An 18,206-nucleotide genomic window follows, 5' to 3' on the forward strand; every position below is an offset into this window, starting at 1 on the left:
ATTTTTCTTTGTTAAATGGCATTTAAATATATAAAATAAATATCAAAAATATAAATCTTGCCAAAACCGGTTTGGCTCAGTGGATAGAGTGTCGGCCTGCGGACTGAAGGGTCCCAGGTTCGATTCCGGTCAAGGGCATGTACCTGGGTTGCGGGCACATCCCCCGTGGGAGATGTGCAGGAGGCAGCTGGTCGATGTTTCTCTCCCATCGATGTTTCTAACTATCTATCTCTCTCCCTTCCTCTCTGTAAAAAATCAATAAAATATATTTTTTTAAAAAAAAAAATATATATATATATATAAATCTTTGTTTTACTATGGTTGCAAAGATCAAAAAATTTCTATATGTGACACGGCACCAGATTTAAGTTAGGGTTTTTCAAAATGCTGACACGCCGAGCTCAAAAGGTTCGCCATCACTGTACTAGGTACTTTTCTGAACACTTAACATAGGTATTATTGTTTTCCACCTTTTTTACATGAGGATACACAAGGCTACACGTGAGGAAACTAAATTCCAAGGAAGCACAGTAACTTGCCCAAGATCAACACTTGCTGAGTGGGGGGCTGAGACTGCCACTAAGGCAGTCTGACCATGATTTTAAGACATTGCCCGGAACTGCCTCAATGTGCTATATTACCTCATTGGAATCACTAAAAAAGTATAAAATGAAGAAAATATGTAAATAAGTTGAATGATGGAGTGTACTTCCTACTTCTACAATGACAAGGTGCAGAAAACCCTGACAGTCGGAGCATGGCTGGGCTAAAGGAGAATGAGACGCAATGGCTTTCTCGGGGCTTTTGCTCGTCAGAATCCGGCCCCCCCCCCCCCCCCGTCAGTGCTGCAGTATCCATAGTTCATGAGCCTGCTGGCCTCGCCCTGGCTGCGTGGCCCCTGCAGGTGTGTGACAGAATCCCAGTGTAGGCTTACATGGTCTCATGTAGGGAACTGTTACCTACTTTAAAGGACGATTGAAGGTGATCCTTTATGAAAGCACATTATAGAGTATGACATGGCGGCTGTGTTTCCTCATTCCTAGCCTGTGGAACAAAATGAAGAAGCTTGACCTATTTTTTTAAAGAAGGAGGCTTTTCTTTGTAGGAAAGCTGAGTAGACCTCAGATATATTATGTTCAAAGTGCCTCACTGGTGTGGCACCCCCCTTGACTTTATGGGGTTTCTCTGTGCTGTCCCAAACGCAGGTTTAGTTAGTGACATCCTCATCCACGGGATGAAGGCTCGAAACCGCTCGATTCATGGAGACATGGTGGTTGTGGAACTGCTTCCTAAAAGTGAATGGAAAGGAAGAACCGTTGCCTTGTGTGAGAATGACGGTGATGACAAGGCCACAGGGGAGTCCCCAAGTGAGCCCATGCCCACAGGTGAGCCAGCTGGAAAGTCCCACAGTTATCCATTTTTCTTGTGAAATGTTTATTTTGCCTCTCCTCAACAATACAGAAATTTTGCAATCATTAATACACGATATCGGCTCTTTTCCTACATTATCAGTTTCCCCTTTCTGCAGATTTATTTTATTCTCATCAGCACCCAAATATGCTGCAATATCTCCCATCTTAAAACAAAAACAAAACCCCCTTGAGCCCCACATCCCCTGCAGCTACCACCCTTTTCTCTGCTTCAGTTTGTGGCGAGACTCAGTGAAACAGTTCACTTGCATTCTCTCTGCTTCTTCTCTGCCCATTTTCTCCCAAAGACACTACATTCAGGTGCGTCCCCCACCCCCGCCCTAAAAAGAAAACCTTGACCTCTTGTCAAAGTCACCAGCGACCTCATTGCCGGCAGTCCGTAGCCTGTTGGTAGCACTTGGCCTATGGACCACATCCTCATCTTTGGCTTCTGGGTTCTTCCCTCCCCTACAGGTTGCTCCCCCTCAGGTCCTTTGCTGGTTCCTCTCAGCCAATTGTCTGTCCTCTTGCATGCACCTGGCTCCTCTCTGGATCTCTTTTTCCTGCGCACTCTCCATAGGAACGCTCGTTCAGTCTGGCTTTCTATCTCCAGCCCAGACACCTTTAGCCTCCAGTCTTGTCTACTCCGTTGTTCATTTGGCATCTTCCCCTGGATGTCTAATGGGCATCTCAAACTTAACATGCCTAATAACAAATTCCCTATTACCACCCCAAACCTGCTCTTCATAAATAGCATGTTCACTTTAAATTGGTCAACCCAAAGACACTGGAGTCATCCTTGAATTTTCTTTCACACGTCAGCAAGTCCTAGCATCTCTAACTGAATTCAGCCACTCCATACTCCACCACTTCTCTCCTAATTGGGTCCACTAGAACTCCTTGGCGAGATTTCCCCAGCAGCCTCCTCGCTGGTCTCCTGCTCCCACCCTTGCTCCCAGGTAGTCTTTTCTCCACACAGAAGTCACCGTGGTCCTTTTAAAAATCTAGGTCTTGCCACATCTCCACTCAGAATTCTCCAATGGCTATTTCCTATTTCTCTCAATAAAATCCAAAGTTCCTACTCTGGCCTACAAGATCCTGCAGTGTGGGCTGCCTGCTGTCAATGTCCTCTTCACCATTCTGCTCCTGCCACAGTAACCAACTTGTCCTTTCCACCACCGGAAACAAGCTGTCCCCTCACATCCTCACACCTCCTTTTCTCCCTTCAAGTCTCTGCTCACATGGCACTTTATTTAAAATAACTGCTACTTCTGACCCTTTATTACTCTGGGTCACCTTACCTTACCTATATCTTTCTTAGCAATCATTACTACCTCACGTATATTTATTGTGTTCACTGTTTCCCACCCCTACAGACACCCAGACTACACTCCAGGAAATCAAGGGCTTTGTTTTGATACTGCTATATTCCCTGCACCTAGCACAGGATGCTTGCTGGTAGAGGCTCAATAAATGTTTATGAAAAGAAAAGATAGCACTTTTTAAAATATATATTTTTACTGATTTCAGAGGAGAAGGGAGAGGAAGAGAGAGATGGAAACATCAATGATGAGAGCGAATCATTGATTGGCTGCCTCCTGCACTCCACACACTGGGGATGGAGCCCGTAATCGGACATGTGCTCTGACTGGGAATCAAACTGTAAACTCCTGGTTCATAGGTCAATGCTCAACCACTGAGCCACTCTGGCCAGGCAAAGACAACACTTTTAAATACTAAAACTTGTTTTTTCAGTCAGTGATGTTTAAAAGTGTTGTATATCAGACTTAAATGATTTGTATCCTTTTCTGTATATCATGTTGAGCTAAACAATCTTGGCCGGTGGGAAAATGCAAGAAAAATAGTAAAAATGCCCAGTAGAGGGAGTGAGTTTAAAAAAACCCAATAAATGAAAATCATTGACTTTTCCCAACATACCTAAACCTGAGGTCACTCAGGTAAGAGCAAAAGAGAAAGTGGGACTAATGGATTCTAAATGTCACATCAGGCCCCTCAGAAGAAAGGGCATACTGCCAATGTTATTAAAAAATTTTTTTTAGCCTTAGCTGGTTTGGCTCAGTGGATAAAGCATCTGCCTGCAGATTGAAGGGTCCCAGGTTCGATTCTGGTCAAGGGCACATGCCTGGGTTTTGGGCTCCATCTCCAATGTGGGGTGTGCAGGAGGCAACCAATAAATGATTCTCTCTCATCACTTATGTTTCTATCTCTCTTTCCCTCTCCCTCTCAGAAATCAATAAAAATACACTTTTTAATTTTTTAAAATCTGTATTAATAATAAAATGCTAGGAAGGCAAATGTTTAAGCATCTCTCGGCGTGTGTGGATGTGCTTGAAAAAAATGGGATGTTGTATTTCCTGCTTTCTTCCTCGCTTACTGCTAAACTTGTCTGAGTCCAAATAGGTGACATCTCGCCACTTAAGGTTTTGTTTTGTTTTGTTTCCCCAAAGGCAGAGTGGTGGGCATCCTTCAGAAGAACTGGCGGGATTATGTGGTGACATTTCCATCCAAAGAAGAGGTCCAATCTCAGGGGAAAAATGCTCAGAAAATCCTAGTTACACCTTGGGATTACAGAATTCCCAAAATCCGAATTAGCACTCAGCAGGCAGAAGCCCTCCAGGTAGCTGACATTGTACCTCTACTGTTTTCCTCCTGTTTCTGCCAGCTCTTGAGCAGTTCCAGAAAACATTATTAATTCCTTTGCATAAGAAAGCATGAATTGCCCTAGCTGGTTTGGCTCAGCGGATAGAGCATCGGCCTGCAAACTGAAAGGTCCCAGGTTCGATTCCGGTCAAGGGCACATGCCCGGGTTGTGGACTCGATCCACAGTGGGGCACTTGTAGGAGGCAGCCGATCCATGATTCTCTCTCATCATGGATGTTTCTATCTCTCTCTCCCTCTGCCTTCCTCTCTGAAATCAATAAAAATATATTTTTTTAAAAACAAGAACGAGGCATAAATTATTGATAGCATCTGGCATTTGAGATCCCATTTTTTAAAAATTCTAAATATATAGAACCATCTATTAAATAGTCCTTGGTTAATGAATGAAGGCCAGAGAGAAACCGTCCTAGAAAGAGCTGTGTAAGACAACCAGAGAGAACATACATTACCCAGCTGTCCAACACAGAAACTTTGAATGGATACACTGTGCCAACACTAACAAGCTTTCTTCTAGCAAGCGATATAGAAATACGATCACTGCCCTGTAGAGATGATATAGTGATACTTCACAGAATCGATTATCCATAAAGGAATATAGCACCAGAGAGGAGGCATAAACAAGAAAGTTAGAAATTAAACTTTTACTGTGGTGAAGAGTGTAAGCATCACCCAATCTGATTAGCCTGATGTTTTGCTGTTTCTAAATGAGACAGTAACCTGATCATTGTGTACCTTCACGTCTGAAAGCCTTATACAGCATTCTGAGGCCGATTGGAAATACTGCTTTCCTTATCCATGGTTTGCTAGAATTGGGGAGCATTGGCGTCAATCACACTGATGCCTTCTTCCCCACCAGAAGATGACTTAAGAAATAAGAAAGTAACTCCCACACACAAAAAAATTAAGATTTTTGTTTTGGAATTTAATTTGGACTATGCATAAATGAATTATTTCCTTGTGTTGCAAATGTTAACTAAAATGTATTAGTAGGCTTTTTTTTAAATTAAACTTTCTTTAATAAACTAAACATTTCCAGCCCATTTATTTGATGTAGAGAGGTGATGCCTTCCTCCCAAGCACTGTGCCAGGCATTTATATGCCATGTGGAAATTTGGTAACACAGGAAGACCTATTTTAAAAAACACACACCCGTTATTTGCAAATTGGCTACTTTTGGAGCTCGATGCGGTTTATCTTGGTGCTGCTAATTGATCCACTCAACTCCTGGCGCTGGGCTCATGGGTGGTTGTTGTTTTTTCTCTCCTTTTGTGCAGGACTTCAGGGTGGTTGTGCGCATTGATTCCTGGGAGTCGACATCCGTGTACCCAAATGGACATTTTGTGCGTGTTTTAGGAAGAATCGGAGATCTGGAAGGAGAAATTGCAACCATCCTGGTGGAAAACAACATTTCAGTTGCCCCTTTCTCAGAAGCTCAGGTCAGATTTCTCTGAGAACTTTGGTCGGGTGAAAGACATTTTGTGCATTTTCTTTTTGCCTTTGTTGTTGTTTGTTTCATCATTAAGAGAGAAAAAAATCTTTGCACTGTCACAACCCACTGTCTAAAGCCACACACAATGAAAAATTCTCACTCTTCTTTATTCTGTGTTTGAACCAGACTGAAATCAGCTTCAAGTGCAGAGTTAGTTTCCTATAGCTTCACAGCTCTCAAATTTTTACATTTTCCAACTGTGCTTAAAAATGGCATGTCAGTATCTTATAGTCAGTATGCATCCATCCCCAGCAACTACACGGGTACCTAGTTACAGACCCACTGGGTTCTGTTCCCTGTCATAATCATTCACAGAGGCCTGCAGAAGGCTGCGGGAAGCAGCTTGTTGGGCTCCGTACATCTCTGATCCTGGGTAAAAAAATATCCTGCTTATTGTGAAACGGCTTTTGTAACCTTTACAGAAGACAAAACTTTCATGAACATAAAGCATCAGCTATTTTCATCACTTTGCAATCCTTTAAAATCCTCATAAATCTTGTTTATTATTCTTGCATAGCTATATTCCTAGTGTGCACATACTATTTTCTGTTCTGCTTCTTTCAGTTAAAATTATTTTTATATATTGATGTAGCCTACTTATTTTTATTTTTTTAATTTATCTTTATTGTTGAAAGTATTACAGATGTCCCTTTGTTTTTTGTTGTTGTTTTTCCAATTGACTCCCTCCTGCCCACACCCACCCGAGCCTACTTATTTTTAATAGTTATGGCAAATTATTGTATACTAGAGGCCCAGTGCAAGAAATTCGTGCGTGGGTAGGTCCCTAGTGGCTGCCGGCTGGGGCCTGCCTTCGTTCCGCGTCGCCCCCTGGTGGTCAGCGCATGTCATAGTGAGCAATCAAACTCCAGGTCGGTCGAACTCCCAAGGGGACACTTTGCATATTAGGCTTTTATATATATAGGTTGATGTACTCTAGTTTGCTTAAGTGTTCCTCAGTATTGGGCATTTAAGCTGTTTAATTTTTCAGTATTATAAAAAATGCTATTTCAAATATGTACTTTTATAAACATTGTGTTTTTTTTCTTTTTAATCATTTTCCTTGGAATGTAATCCTTCAAGTGAGATTACCAAATCAAAGGACATAAAAAATTTAAATAGCTTTTGTTATGTATTGGCAGATTGTTCTTCAGAAAAATTGTACCAGTTTGCATTGCCATCAAGAGCATTGGGTGTTATTTTCAGTGGAATTTTGACAGATCAATAGATATATTAGTAAAATATTTTAGAATATTTTACATTATTAAATTTTTATGTTTAACATTAGTTTTTAGAAATTATTTGTTGACTTGTTTCAGCTCATAGTGAAAATGTTAGAATAAAATAAAGCATGGATTAGACTTACAGGACTAGAATTCTCTTCCCTTTTAGCCTACTTAACTACAAATTGATGGTTTAAGTGAGTAATAATGGAGAGAGAATATCCTAGATTGGTTCGGCTTAAATTATCTTTGAGGATTACCTTTTTTTTTCCCAGTCTTTAACTTCTTTATGGATTAAGGTATTACATATGTGACCTCATCCCCCCCATAACCCCCCCCCCCCACTCATGCCCTCGCCCCCCTGTTGTCTGTGTCCATTGGTTGGGCTTATATGCATGCATACAAGTTCTTTGGTTGATCTCTCCCCCTTACCCCCACCCTTCCCTACTTTCCTTCTGAGGTTTGACAGTCTTATCGCTGCTTCTCTGTCTCTGGATCTATCCCTTTTCATCAGCCTATGTTGTTCACTATATTCCACAAATGAGTGAGATCATGTGGTATTTATCTTTCTTACCATTTGCAACAGCATGGATGGGACTAGAGAGCATTATGCTAAGTGAAATAAGCCAGTCAGAGGAATACCTTTTTTTTAAAAAAATAAGCTTTTAATATTTAGGACATGTTGATTTTTTTTCAGGGTTTGACTTGAATTAAAAGCTCAACTACATTTAAATAAATGGATCATTTGAAAATGGGGTAGAGGCTCTACCCTTTATATAAGCCACCCATTCATTTCTGCTCGAGCCGCATAACTAAAGAGGCTGGTAAAAGTTGTGGAACATTCCTGTCAGACTGGGAAGGGTCCCCACGGGAAGGGGACTGTGTTTTTTCTATTGACTCCTGACTTTTCAGAGCCTAGCACATTTCCTGACACATATGAGGCACCTAATAAATCACTATTGATCAAAAGAAACAAGCACAGGTCAATTGCAGAGGGTAGTAGGTAATGAATGGGATTTCTATGAGGTCACATTGAGATTGTCAGAGTAGATTTTTAAAGGAAACGTGTGCTGGGGAATTAATCAATATTTGGCCTCTCATTGTACAGATGTGTGAGATGCCAGTAAACACACCAGAAAATCCCTGGAAGGTGAGTCCTGAAGAGGAACGAGAACGTAGAGACTTGAGGAAAACCCATCTTGTATTCAGCATCGACCCCAAAGGTTGTGAAGATGTGGATGACACACTCTCAGTCAGAACCTTAAACAATGGCAACCTGGAGCTCGGGGTCCACATTGCAGATGTCACACACTTTGTGGCTCCAAATTCTTATATTGACATTGAAGCCAAGACAAGGTAATGCTATTTGAAATCAGCAGTGTGATTACGTGTATGTAACTGTAACATATTTTGTAACTATAACTATGCTAGTTTCAGACTTTCAAAACATAGATTTCACAGTTTATTACAATTCTGAAGATCGCTTCCAGAAGAAAATAGTGAGGTACACTTCTCCTTTTCCCTTTAGAAAAATCGTACCTTGATCAATGTACCTTGCTTTTTGTAACAGAACCTTTTCACACATTATTTCCTTCTAAATTGAAATGGGTTAAATTTTTCATGTAGCAATATACTATTTTATATAAATACTGGATCATTACACTCTAATTTTTTTTTATACAACTAAGACTCATGTCATTTTCTCTTTCTTTTTTTATATCAGTGGAAGCATACTCAGCCTGAAGCAGCATCGCTTAGAAAAGTGGGAACATGGGAATAGCTTTATTACCCAGTCGGCTGCACTTTATGGAAAAACAACAGCCTTGGGGAATTTGTACTGAGATTTTGGCCGTTTACCTCACAGCAACCCATGCAGTCAGCAGTTCTACTTCTTGCTGCTGAAGGTCATGTACCGTATGTGTGTCTTTCACAGGGCCACCACTTATTATTTAGCAGACCGACGCTATGATATGCTGCCCTCCATCCTCAGCTCGGATTTGTGTTCCCTTCTGGGAGGCGTTGATAGGTGAATTCATTATTTTTACCTGTGTGACACCTGGTGCTCTTGCTTCTGGCCTCTTTCTCCTCTTATTTCTAACACGCTCTATCACCCCACACCCCACCCCTGCTTCCTCCCTGTATCCTCTACACCACTCTGTACCACTTATTTTCAGAAAGCTTTATTTCTCTAGCCTTCTCTTCCCTTCCTTCTCTCCCTGTGAGGCCGTTTCTCCCTCTGTTTTTTGGCTTTTTAATGTTGGCTAAAGTCTGGGAACAATTGTGCATTTGTAGTCCCTGGTTGAGGCTGTTTTGCATGAGGAGCATGAACTTAGGAAGGTGTGTTGTTATTTTTTTGTAGTTAAAGTTTCTATCTATTATTGAATAGATAATAAAACCATGTAGTCCAAAATTTATACTTCTAAAACATATTTAGTGAAAGAATCCCTCCTATCACTTTCCCTTAGTTACCAATCTATATATAGAAAAGCCTAAGCTACCGTTGGACCATCCAACTGGTAGCTATGACACCACTGACCACCAGAGGGCAGACACTCAACGCAGGCAATGCTGGGCTGCAGTGACTTGGCAGCTGTGGTTCTCTGGTGATGCACCTGGAACCAGAGAGGAGGGAGCCCAATCCAGTGCATGTATTTTAAAGACAAAGAACACAACATTACTGGTGTGTTCTCCGGGGTGCGTCACCTGAGAACCGCCCACTTGCAATCTGGAACCCCTCGGGGAATGTCAGAGAGCCAGTTTCAGCCCGATCCCCGCAGGCCAGGCCGAGGGACCCCACCAGGGCACACCCCCAACTGGGGATTGAGCCTGCAACCCAGGCATGTGCTCTTGACTGGAATTGAACCTAGGACCCTTAATCCACTGAGCCAAACCAGCTAGGGCGACATGTGGTCTTTCTTTTTTACATAAATGGTGATAGGTGTTATATACAGGGTGGGGCAAAAGTAGGTTTACAGTTGTTTGTGTGGAAAACAATACCATAATTAATAAGCAAACCTGTACTGCAAACCTGTAATGAATTACTTGGAACATAAGTCATTTCATATTTTTTAAAGCACACTGTATCTGGAGGATAAATTCCTAAAGTGGAATTTCTGTGTCAAAGGGTATATGTAACCCGGCCAGCGTGGCCCAGTGGTTGAGAGTTAACCTATGAACCAGGAGGTCACAGTTCGATTCCTGGTCAGGGCATATTCCTGGGTTGTGGGCTTGATCCCCCAGTGTGGGGTGTGCAGAGGGCAGCCGATCAGTCATTCTCTCTCATCACTGATGTTTCTCTCTCTCCCTCTCCCTTCCCCTCTGAAATCAATTACATTCTCACCATCAATAGATGAGAATGCTTGTTTCTCCACAGCCTTGCCAACACAGTATGTTATAATTTTTTTAACTTTGCCAATTTAATAGATGAAAATTGTATTTTAGAGTGATTTTAGTTTGCATTTTAATTCAACTACTACAAGTAAAGTTAAACATTTTTATGTTTAATAGTCATTTACATATCCCTTTCTGTGAATTAATTACGTTTCTTTGCCCTTTTTTTGAGTTTTTGATCTATTTAGTAATTGATTTATAAGAGCTTTTTGTATCTTGAGGGAAAAATAGCCCTTGGTGGAGTTTTTTTTGTTTTGTTTTGTTTTTTTTTGGGGGGGGGGTTGGTGAGGATATTTTTTTCCTTTGCTTTTTAGAGAGAGCGGAAGGGAGGAAAACGGGGGTGTGGGGGGAGAGAAACATTGATGTGAAACACATCTATTGGTTGTCTCCAGCACATGCCCTCGACTAAGACTGGGGATTGAACCTGCAACCCAGGTATGTGCCCTTGACCAGAAATCGAACCCCAAATCCTTCGATGTGCCATCCGGCACTCTAACCACTTATCAACACCGGCTAGGGCTAGCCCTTTGTTTCTTATGAGTTGCAAATGTTGCATATTTTTAAATAGAGTGATTTGGTAGCTGAGTGGTTCTTTAGTAAATGAACTTTTTGCTAATTTACCTACCATCAAGGCTGATGTCATAGTTCAGTGTCATCTGTAGGATTTGAAAGGCTTAGCTCTTCTTTACTAGAGAGCCAGCAGACTTGACTCCCTCTGTCAGTGCTGTGCTATTCTAATTAAAATGGAAAGCTGTAAGGGAGGAGTTCTAACATTACAGGTGAACTCATTTCAGATTTGCTCAGAGCTCAACAAAATCTAGTCTAACTTTGATTTAGTGGTGGAGTGTTTAGGTTGCGACAGCAGACCAAAAACTTGTAGCAATGCCATTTATTTCAAGTTACACTTAGAGTTGAGTTCTGCTTGCTTCAAACATGGAAGAATTAAATAATCATCTCAGTGTTACTGGTTTGTAGGTATGCTGTAAGCATCATGTGGGAGTTGGATAAGACCTCCTATGAAATTAAGAAAGTGTGGTATGGCAGAACCATTATTCGATCATCATACAAACTGTTTTATGAAGCAGCCCAGGAACTACTGGACGGAAACTTTAACATCATCGATGATATTCCAGAATTCAGGGACTTGGATGAGAGGAGCAGACAAGCCAAGCTAGAGGAGTTAGTGTGGGCGATTGGAAAGCTGACCGACATCGCACGCCATGTCCGAGCTAAACGAGACCTCTGTGGTGCCCTGGAACTGGAAGGGGTAGAAGTTCGAGTGCAGCTGGATGAAAAGAAGAACATTCGTGACCTCATCCCCAAGCAGCCCCTGGAAGTCCATGAGACGGTGGCTGAATGCATGATCCTAGCCAACCACTGGGTAGCCAAGAAGATCTGGGAGAGCTTTCCGCATCAGGCCTTGTTGCGCCAACACCCTCCTCCACACCAGGAGTTTTTCTCAGAGTTAAGAGAATGTGCTAAAGCAAAAGGCTTCTTCATAGACACACGGTAACTCCTCTTTTGAGGGGGCAGAGGAATGGGAGGGAATGTTGTACACTTATTTATCTTACAGTAGATCTTAAAATGTGATAGCCAGATCGTTGACCAAAAATAGAAAACTTCTTGGCTTTTTCTTCATATACTAAAATGTAGGTATGAAGCCTCAAAATTAAAACAAGTCTTTTGAGGCATAATTTAGACCCACTACAATTTGTAATACAGGAGTAAAGAACCTTGATTCAATTTCTTCTAGTCCTCAGGCAAATCCCAAAAACTTATTCTACTTATTTCACTACTTTAAAAATGCAGCATATCATAAGGCAAATTAGTCCAAGCCACCATGGACGGAAACTTTTTACTCCCTACCTCCAGGATAAAATCTTTCCCTGTTAAAAATGATGTAGAAGAGGATTTTTCAGTATTTTATTTTGAAGTAACAGGTGCTAATTCATTAATCACAATGGATTTTTTTGCCGCTTAGTTGATGGTATCTTTTGTTCACTGTATTGCTTTGCTTTCCTATTCCTCATTCTCCATCATTCCTTTCCCTCTTTTCTATTAGTGGGCTACATACAGAATTGAATTGTATGCTCTATTATTAAATTTTTAGTATAATCCTATATTTCCTGGGGGTTTTTTAATTTAAAAAAATATTTTTTACTGATTTTATAGAGAGGAAGGGAGAAGGATAGAAAGATTGAAACATCAATTGGCTGCCTCCTGCACAACCCCTACTGGGGATCAAGCCCACAATTAGGGCCTGTGCCCTGACTAGGAATCAAACTATAACTTCCTCGTTCATGGGTCGACGCTCAACCACTGAGCCACACCAGCTAGGCTATTTCCTGGATTTTTAAAAATTATTTGAGAGTAAATAAATAGAATGAGCCCTAACCTGTTTGGCTCAGTGGATAGAGCGTCGGCCTGCGGTCTGAAGGATCCCGGGTTCGATTCCGGTCAAGGGCATGTACCTTGGTTGTGGGCACATCCCTGATGGGGGGGTGCAGGAGGCAGCTGATCAATGTTTCTCTCTCATCGATGTTTCTAACTCTTTATCCCTCTCCCGTCCTCTCTGTAAAAAAATCAATAAAATATACTATATTTAAAAAAATAAATAAATAAGTAGAATGATTTATCTCTCTTTAAATAATAATAATTTAGGTTTCTTTTACTTGTGTATCTCAAGTTTAGTTTAGTTTTTTAACTCTATCTGGCTCCATAATTCTTGATTTAAAAAAAAGAAAAAGTCCAGCCCTCGCCGGTTTGGCTCAGGTGGTTGGAGCATCATTTGATTCCCGGTGGTTTGGTTCCCGCCGGTCACGTTACATACCCAAGTTGTACGTTCGAACCCCAGTTGGGGCATATACAGGAGGCAATTGATCGATGTTTCTCTCACACTGATGTTTCTCTCTCCCTCCCCCTCTCCCTCTCCCTTCCTCCCTCTCTTGAATCAATGAAAACATATCCTCAGGTGTGGATTAAAAAAAGAAAAGAAAAAGTCCATTCTTTGACCTACAGTATGTTTAGGTTAAGGGTGTTAGGAATTCAGCAAGTATTTGACCACCTGCCATGTGCTGAGCATTAATTTAACCTTGTAGGTATTACCACATTACTCTTTACTACTTAAGAAACAGACTGATGAGTGAAGTGTTCCCCTCAGAGTGTTGGCTTATAAGTCATTGCTGGGGACTAAATAAAAGTTTTTCCACTTTTTTGTCAGGTCCAATAAGACACTGGCTGATTCTCTGGATAACGCGAATGACCCCAACGATCCCATTGTAAACAGACTGCTCCGCTCTATGGCTACACAGGCCATGTCTAATGCACTCTATTTCTCCACCGGATCCTGTGCAGAGGAGGAGTTCCATCATTATGGTGAACGATAAAGTTTTCCTTGTGTGGCCTAACCTTGAGCAGGTTGTTTCAAAAGTACTTTTTGTTGTTTATTTTGATCTTTTGGTTCTTTTTGAAGGTCTCGCATTAGATAAATACACTCACTTTACTTCTCCAATAAGAAGATATGCAGATATCATAGTACACCGATTGTTAATGGCAGCCATTTCAAAAGATAAGAAAATGGAAGTTAAGGAAAATTTGTTCAGCAACAAAGATCTTGAGGAATTATGCAGACATATCAACAATAGAAACCGAGTAAGAGGGGTTTTAATTTCTTTCACCCAGTATCTCTTCACTAAGAGAATATCACCTTTTATTGTGTAATAGAATGAAGTACCATATATTCTAGCAAATTAAATGTTAGAATCATTCTAACCAATGAAATCACATGAAAAATTATAAAGCTTGTTGAGTAGCTCTTAATACATTTACAAATGTCCTGAGATAACGTAATGTGGATTTGGAAGACTTAACAATAGATTTTTTCCCTAAAATGTAGAAATGTAAAAAATCATCTATCATCTTACCATCCAGAGATAACCATTATTAACAATTTTAGATAATGCTTATTTATAAAAATATTTTACCATACCTGTTATTTTGAAATCTGCCTTTTTTTCCCCACTTAAAACATGTTATTGCTTGTACACCATGTCAGTATACTTACATCATTGTTTTAGAAGCTGTTTTTTGTTCTATTTCATATTGTTGCTGTGGCTTCAATATTGCATAGCATAGAAGTAGACCATTTGGTGACACATAAGATTAGAAACTACCTTAATGTTTAATATAATTTTCTATATCCAATGTTCTATAGTTCTGTGCTTTTCAGTATTATTATAGCCACCAGCCATGTTGGCTATTTAAATTAACAATTTTTAATTGATGAAAGAGAAACATCAATCAGTTGCCTCCTTCATGCACCTGGACCAGGGATCAAACTTGAAACCTAGGTATGGGCCCCACCCGGGAATCGAACCCGCAGCCTTCATGGTATGTGGGATGACGCTCCAGCCTGGGGCAGACCTCACTTGTTTAAAGACCTTGGTTCTGTGGAACTATAAATTTCATGTTTCATCTAGGATGTCAGAGAAGTCTTCATCATGCTTTGGGGTTGTGCTTCTTACAGGCAGCACAGCATTCTCAGAAGCAGTCTACTGAGCTCTTCCAGTGCATGTATTTTAAAGACAAAGACCAAGAAACGGAGGAGCGTTGCATAGCTGATGGGGTTATTTATTCAATTAGAACAAATGGAGTGCTCGTATTTATACCAAGGTATGTTATGTCTAACATAAAATTGTTAAGAAATTATAGTTAAACTAAAAATGTAGAACACAAACAGTACTTTAGATATAATTTAAGATATTTATTTTAGCAATTATTATTTTTTTAATACATTTTTATTGATTTCAGAAAGGAAGGGAGAGGGAGAGAGAGATAGAAACAGCAATGATGATAGAGAATCATTGATGGGCTGCCCCACACTGGAGATCGAGCCCACAACCCAGGCATGTGCCCTGTCTGGGAATCAAACTATGACCTCCTGGTTCATAGGTCAATGCTCAACCACTGAGTCACGCCAGCCGGGCTTTTAGCAATTATTTATAGTTACCATATGTACATAATGTATTATACACGGTAGGGTAGGTTTACAGTTATTCATATGGAAAATAATACAATCCTATCTAATAAAGAGTGAATATGCTAATTGACCCTCACGCCATCGCAAAGATGGCGGTGCCCACAGCCAATAAGGAGGAAATAGGCTAATTAACTGTCCCACCCTCAAATATGGCGGTGCCCACAGCCAATAAAGAGAAAATATGCTAATTGCCATGCCCTCAAAGATGGCGGCACCCACAGCCACAAGATGCCTGCCTCCAGAGACCCCCAGTTCCCTCAGCTACCCAGGGCCACCTGAGGCTCAGGTATCCAGGACTGGCTGAATCTTGCACTGCCGGCAGTGGCAGCAGCAGAGGTGTGATGGGGCGTCGCCTTCCCCTGATAGCCAGGTCGCCTCCCGCCCCTGAGGGCTCCTAGACTGTGAGGGGGCAGGCCAGGCTGAGCCCTCCAGTGCATGAATTTTTATGCACTGGGCATCTAGTAATTAATAAATAAAAAAAGAAAAAACTCTATGTTTCACATACTCACAACTGTAAACTTACTTTTGCCCCATCCTGTATAATTCACTATAAAAGTATAAAAGATTAGAATCTAGTATATCTGTATCAGTCTTAGGATAGGATTTTACTTATGTAGCAAGATAATTTGTTTCTATCTGATCAATGAAATAAAAATTTAGAGGTAAATCACAGGAAAAATTGTTTTTAATTTAGAAGAAAAACTAGCATTCTAGATAAGTATTCTAGATCTGCATACTAAGAATATATTATCTCTGGATTTTTATTCTGGCAATGATTCAGGTTTGGGATTAAAGGTGCTGCTTACCTAAAAAATAAAGATGGCTTAGTAATCTCATGTGGGCCAGACAGCCGTTCTGAATGGAAGCCAGGATCCCTTCAACGATTTCAGAACAAAATCACCTCTACCACAACAGGAGGGGAATCCATGACGTTCCATTTGTTTGACCATGTAACAGTAAGTCTTGTATTTACATTGCATATTGCTTTCAGTGTAAAGAACAAAGAATGCGATTTAGTAATATGCATTTTATCCTCTGTGACAGGTGAGAATATCCGTACAGGCCTCACGATGCCATTCTGATACAATCAGGCTTGAAATAATGAGCAACAAACCGTACATGATACCAGATTCAGAACTTCTACATCAGAGTTCCCTCTTGCTAAAGAGTGACTTGGTGAGGGAAGTAACTCGATCTGTGGAGGAAGCTCAGCTTGCCCAAGAAGTCAAAGGAAACATCATTCAGGAAGATTTTCAAAAATACTGCCAAACCAAGGGAAGAAGCCTGTACATGCTTCTAGAGGAGATACGGGACCTAGCTCTCCTAGATGTCTCAGACAGTCATGGAATAGGAAATACTCATCTTCAATAAAATAAAAGGGTTTTATCTTACGTGAATGTTTTACCCACTTTTCGACATTAACGTTAGTCGACTTTTTGTGTCACCCAATGTTCTAATCGATTGAGATTGGGTAAATATTTCACATACCATAGTCCCCCCTTACCTGCAGTTTTGCTTACCATGGTTTCAGTTACCCACAGTCAACCACAGTCCAAACTATTAAATGGAAAATTCCAGAAGTAAACAATAAGTTGCAAAGTGCATGCCATTCTACGTAGCATGATGAAATATCGCTATCCTGCACCATCACGCAAAAAACACGAATCTTCCAGTGTACCCACAGCAAAGCATTTGTTTTGTCCTCTTCTAGAGCGCTAACCCGAGGCTCCAATTGCTCAGCTTCCTCTAGCACATAGCGTTTCTGTAGCCAGGGCAGAATATCACAGACTCTCTCACTGTGTACTAGTTCATCAAAGAACTCGTCTACGTGCATCAGCTCAAACTCTCCATTTCGGTTCTGGCTCTTAATTTTTCTATAATCGTTGTACAGAGGCTCCAGGTATTTGTAGCAATCAATTGCAGTGCCTGTCAGCCTCATATAAAGTGCTCCCAACATGCATGCAGACTTGAAATCTTCATTTTTTATAAACTCAACAATGATATCCTTCTCTGGTTGGATCTGAAGCATCTTCAAGGTCAAACACAGAAAGGGAGTTGGCTTTATGTTGCCACCATAGACGCCACCGACAAACCTTAACTCCATGGCTTTACCAACTACAAGTTCAGCCATAAGTCCAAAGCACTCCTCTTTCCAGTGCTTGGACTCACAGATTCGAGTCCGGATGATCTTCTCCACCAGATACTGTGGGTTGGTGCCGTGAATGCTGTGGGCATCCTTCACCATGCGGTTCGCCATTTTCAAAGGCTTTCAGTTCGATTTCCCTCGGGTCCTTTAGTGGGTCATATCCCGGTTAAAAACACACACAAAACAGATACGAAGAAAGATGGAGGAAGTCCCCTTTACTTTTTATTTTATTTTTTTTTATTTTTATTTTTTTGGGGGGAAGGTGGGGAAGGTTGGAGAGCTTATTATTTACATGTGTAAAGGATGTGGGAACAGGAGCTGGGGTGAGGTGCAGCTGGGAAGATGACTCCAGCTTAGTCCGTGATGAGCTCATCAACCCCCCAGTCTTCATAGCTCCCGTCAGGCAGGTAGCGCCGAATGATGATGGGGATCTTTCGGGCCTTGAGCTCTTTCATGGCGATAACCAGGGGATCTGTCTCCCCGTTCAGTTCCACCATCACGGGGGCACACATCGAGATCTGGAGGGCTCGGGTGCCCAGCACGCGGGCTCGCTCATACTTGGTCATATATGGTGTGGTGATCCGCCTCTGGTTGGCCTGCGGTCGCTGTCCAGAGGGGAGGATCTCAAGGTTCTCCTGGCCCTCTTCCTCAGCATTCTCCAAGTCATCGAGTTCTTCATCCTCCTCCATATCCTCAAAGTCGTCGCCATCAAAATTGTCCTCGTTGTCTGACATGACAGCCGCGCAGCAGCGACCCGGATCTGCGCTCGGCACCCGTGCCCGGAGACCCACAAACCGCGCGCCTCCGCCTCGCTCAGCTGAGCGCAAGGCTC

The 18,206-nt window shown here is 41.4% G+C and overlaps 1 protein-coding gene and 2 pseudogenes across 3 annotated transcripts in view; 1 reads left to right on the forward strand and 2 right to left on the reverse strand.

The window, feature by feature from the left end:
- LOC102440065 (DIS3-like exonuclease 1) overlaps positions 1-16,650 on the forward strand; it is a 24,135-nt gene extending 7,485 nt beyond the window's left edge. The window contains exons 5-15 of one of the 3 annotated variants that reach the window (XM_006107673.3): positions 1,206-1,385; positions 3,878-4,047; positions 5,366-5,527; positions 7,909-8,156; positions 8,734-8,826; positions 11,166-11,699; positions 13,411-13,565; positions 13,663-13,841; positions 14,716-14,861; positions 16,010-16,184; positions 16,273-16,650. In XM_006107673.3, the coding sequence (XP_006107735.3) occupies positions 1,206-1,385; positions 3,878-4,047; positions 5,366-5,527; positions 7,909-8,156; positions 8,734-8,826; positions 11,166-11,699; positions 13,411-13,565; positions 13,663-13,841; positions 14,716-14,861; positions 16,010-16,184; positions 16,273-16,599 (2,369 nt within the window). In that variant the 3' untranslated portion in view covers positions 16,600-16,650. Of the gene's footprint in view, positions 1-1,205; positions 1,386-3,877; positions 4,048-5,365; positions 5,528-7,908; positions 8,157-8,733; positions 8,827-11,165; positions 11,700-13,410; positions 13,566-13,662; positions 13,842-14,715; positions 14,862-16,009; positions 16,185-16,272 lie in introns of those variants that run through there. The other 2 variants (XM_023748376.1, XM_023748377.1) reach the window with 2 other exon arrangements.
- LOC102440375 lies at positions 16,615-17,612 on the reverse strand (annotated as a pseudogene).
- A 27-nt stretch (positions 17,613-17,639) lies between these two features.
- Positions 17,640-18,206, reverse strand: LOC102439740 (annotated as a pseudogene).

This window comes from Myotis lucifugus, unplaced genomic scaffold (genome assembly GCF_000147115.1).
Source record: "Myotis lucifugus unplaced genomic scaffold, Myoluc2.0 scaffold_1340, whole genome shotgun sequence".
Taxonomy (NCBI): Eukaryota; Metazoa; Chordata; class Mammalia; order Chiroptera; family Vespertilionidae; genus Myotis; species Myotis lucifugus.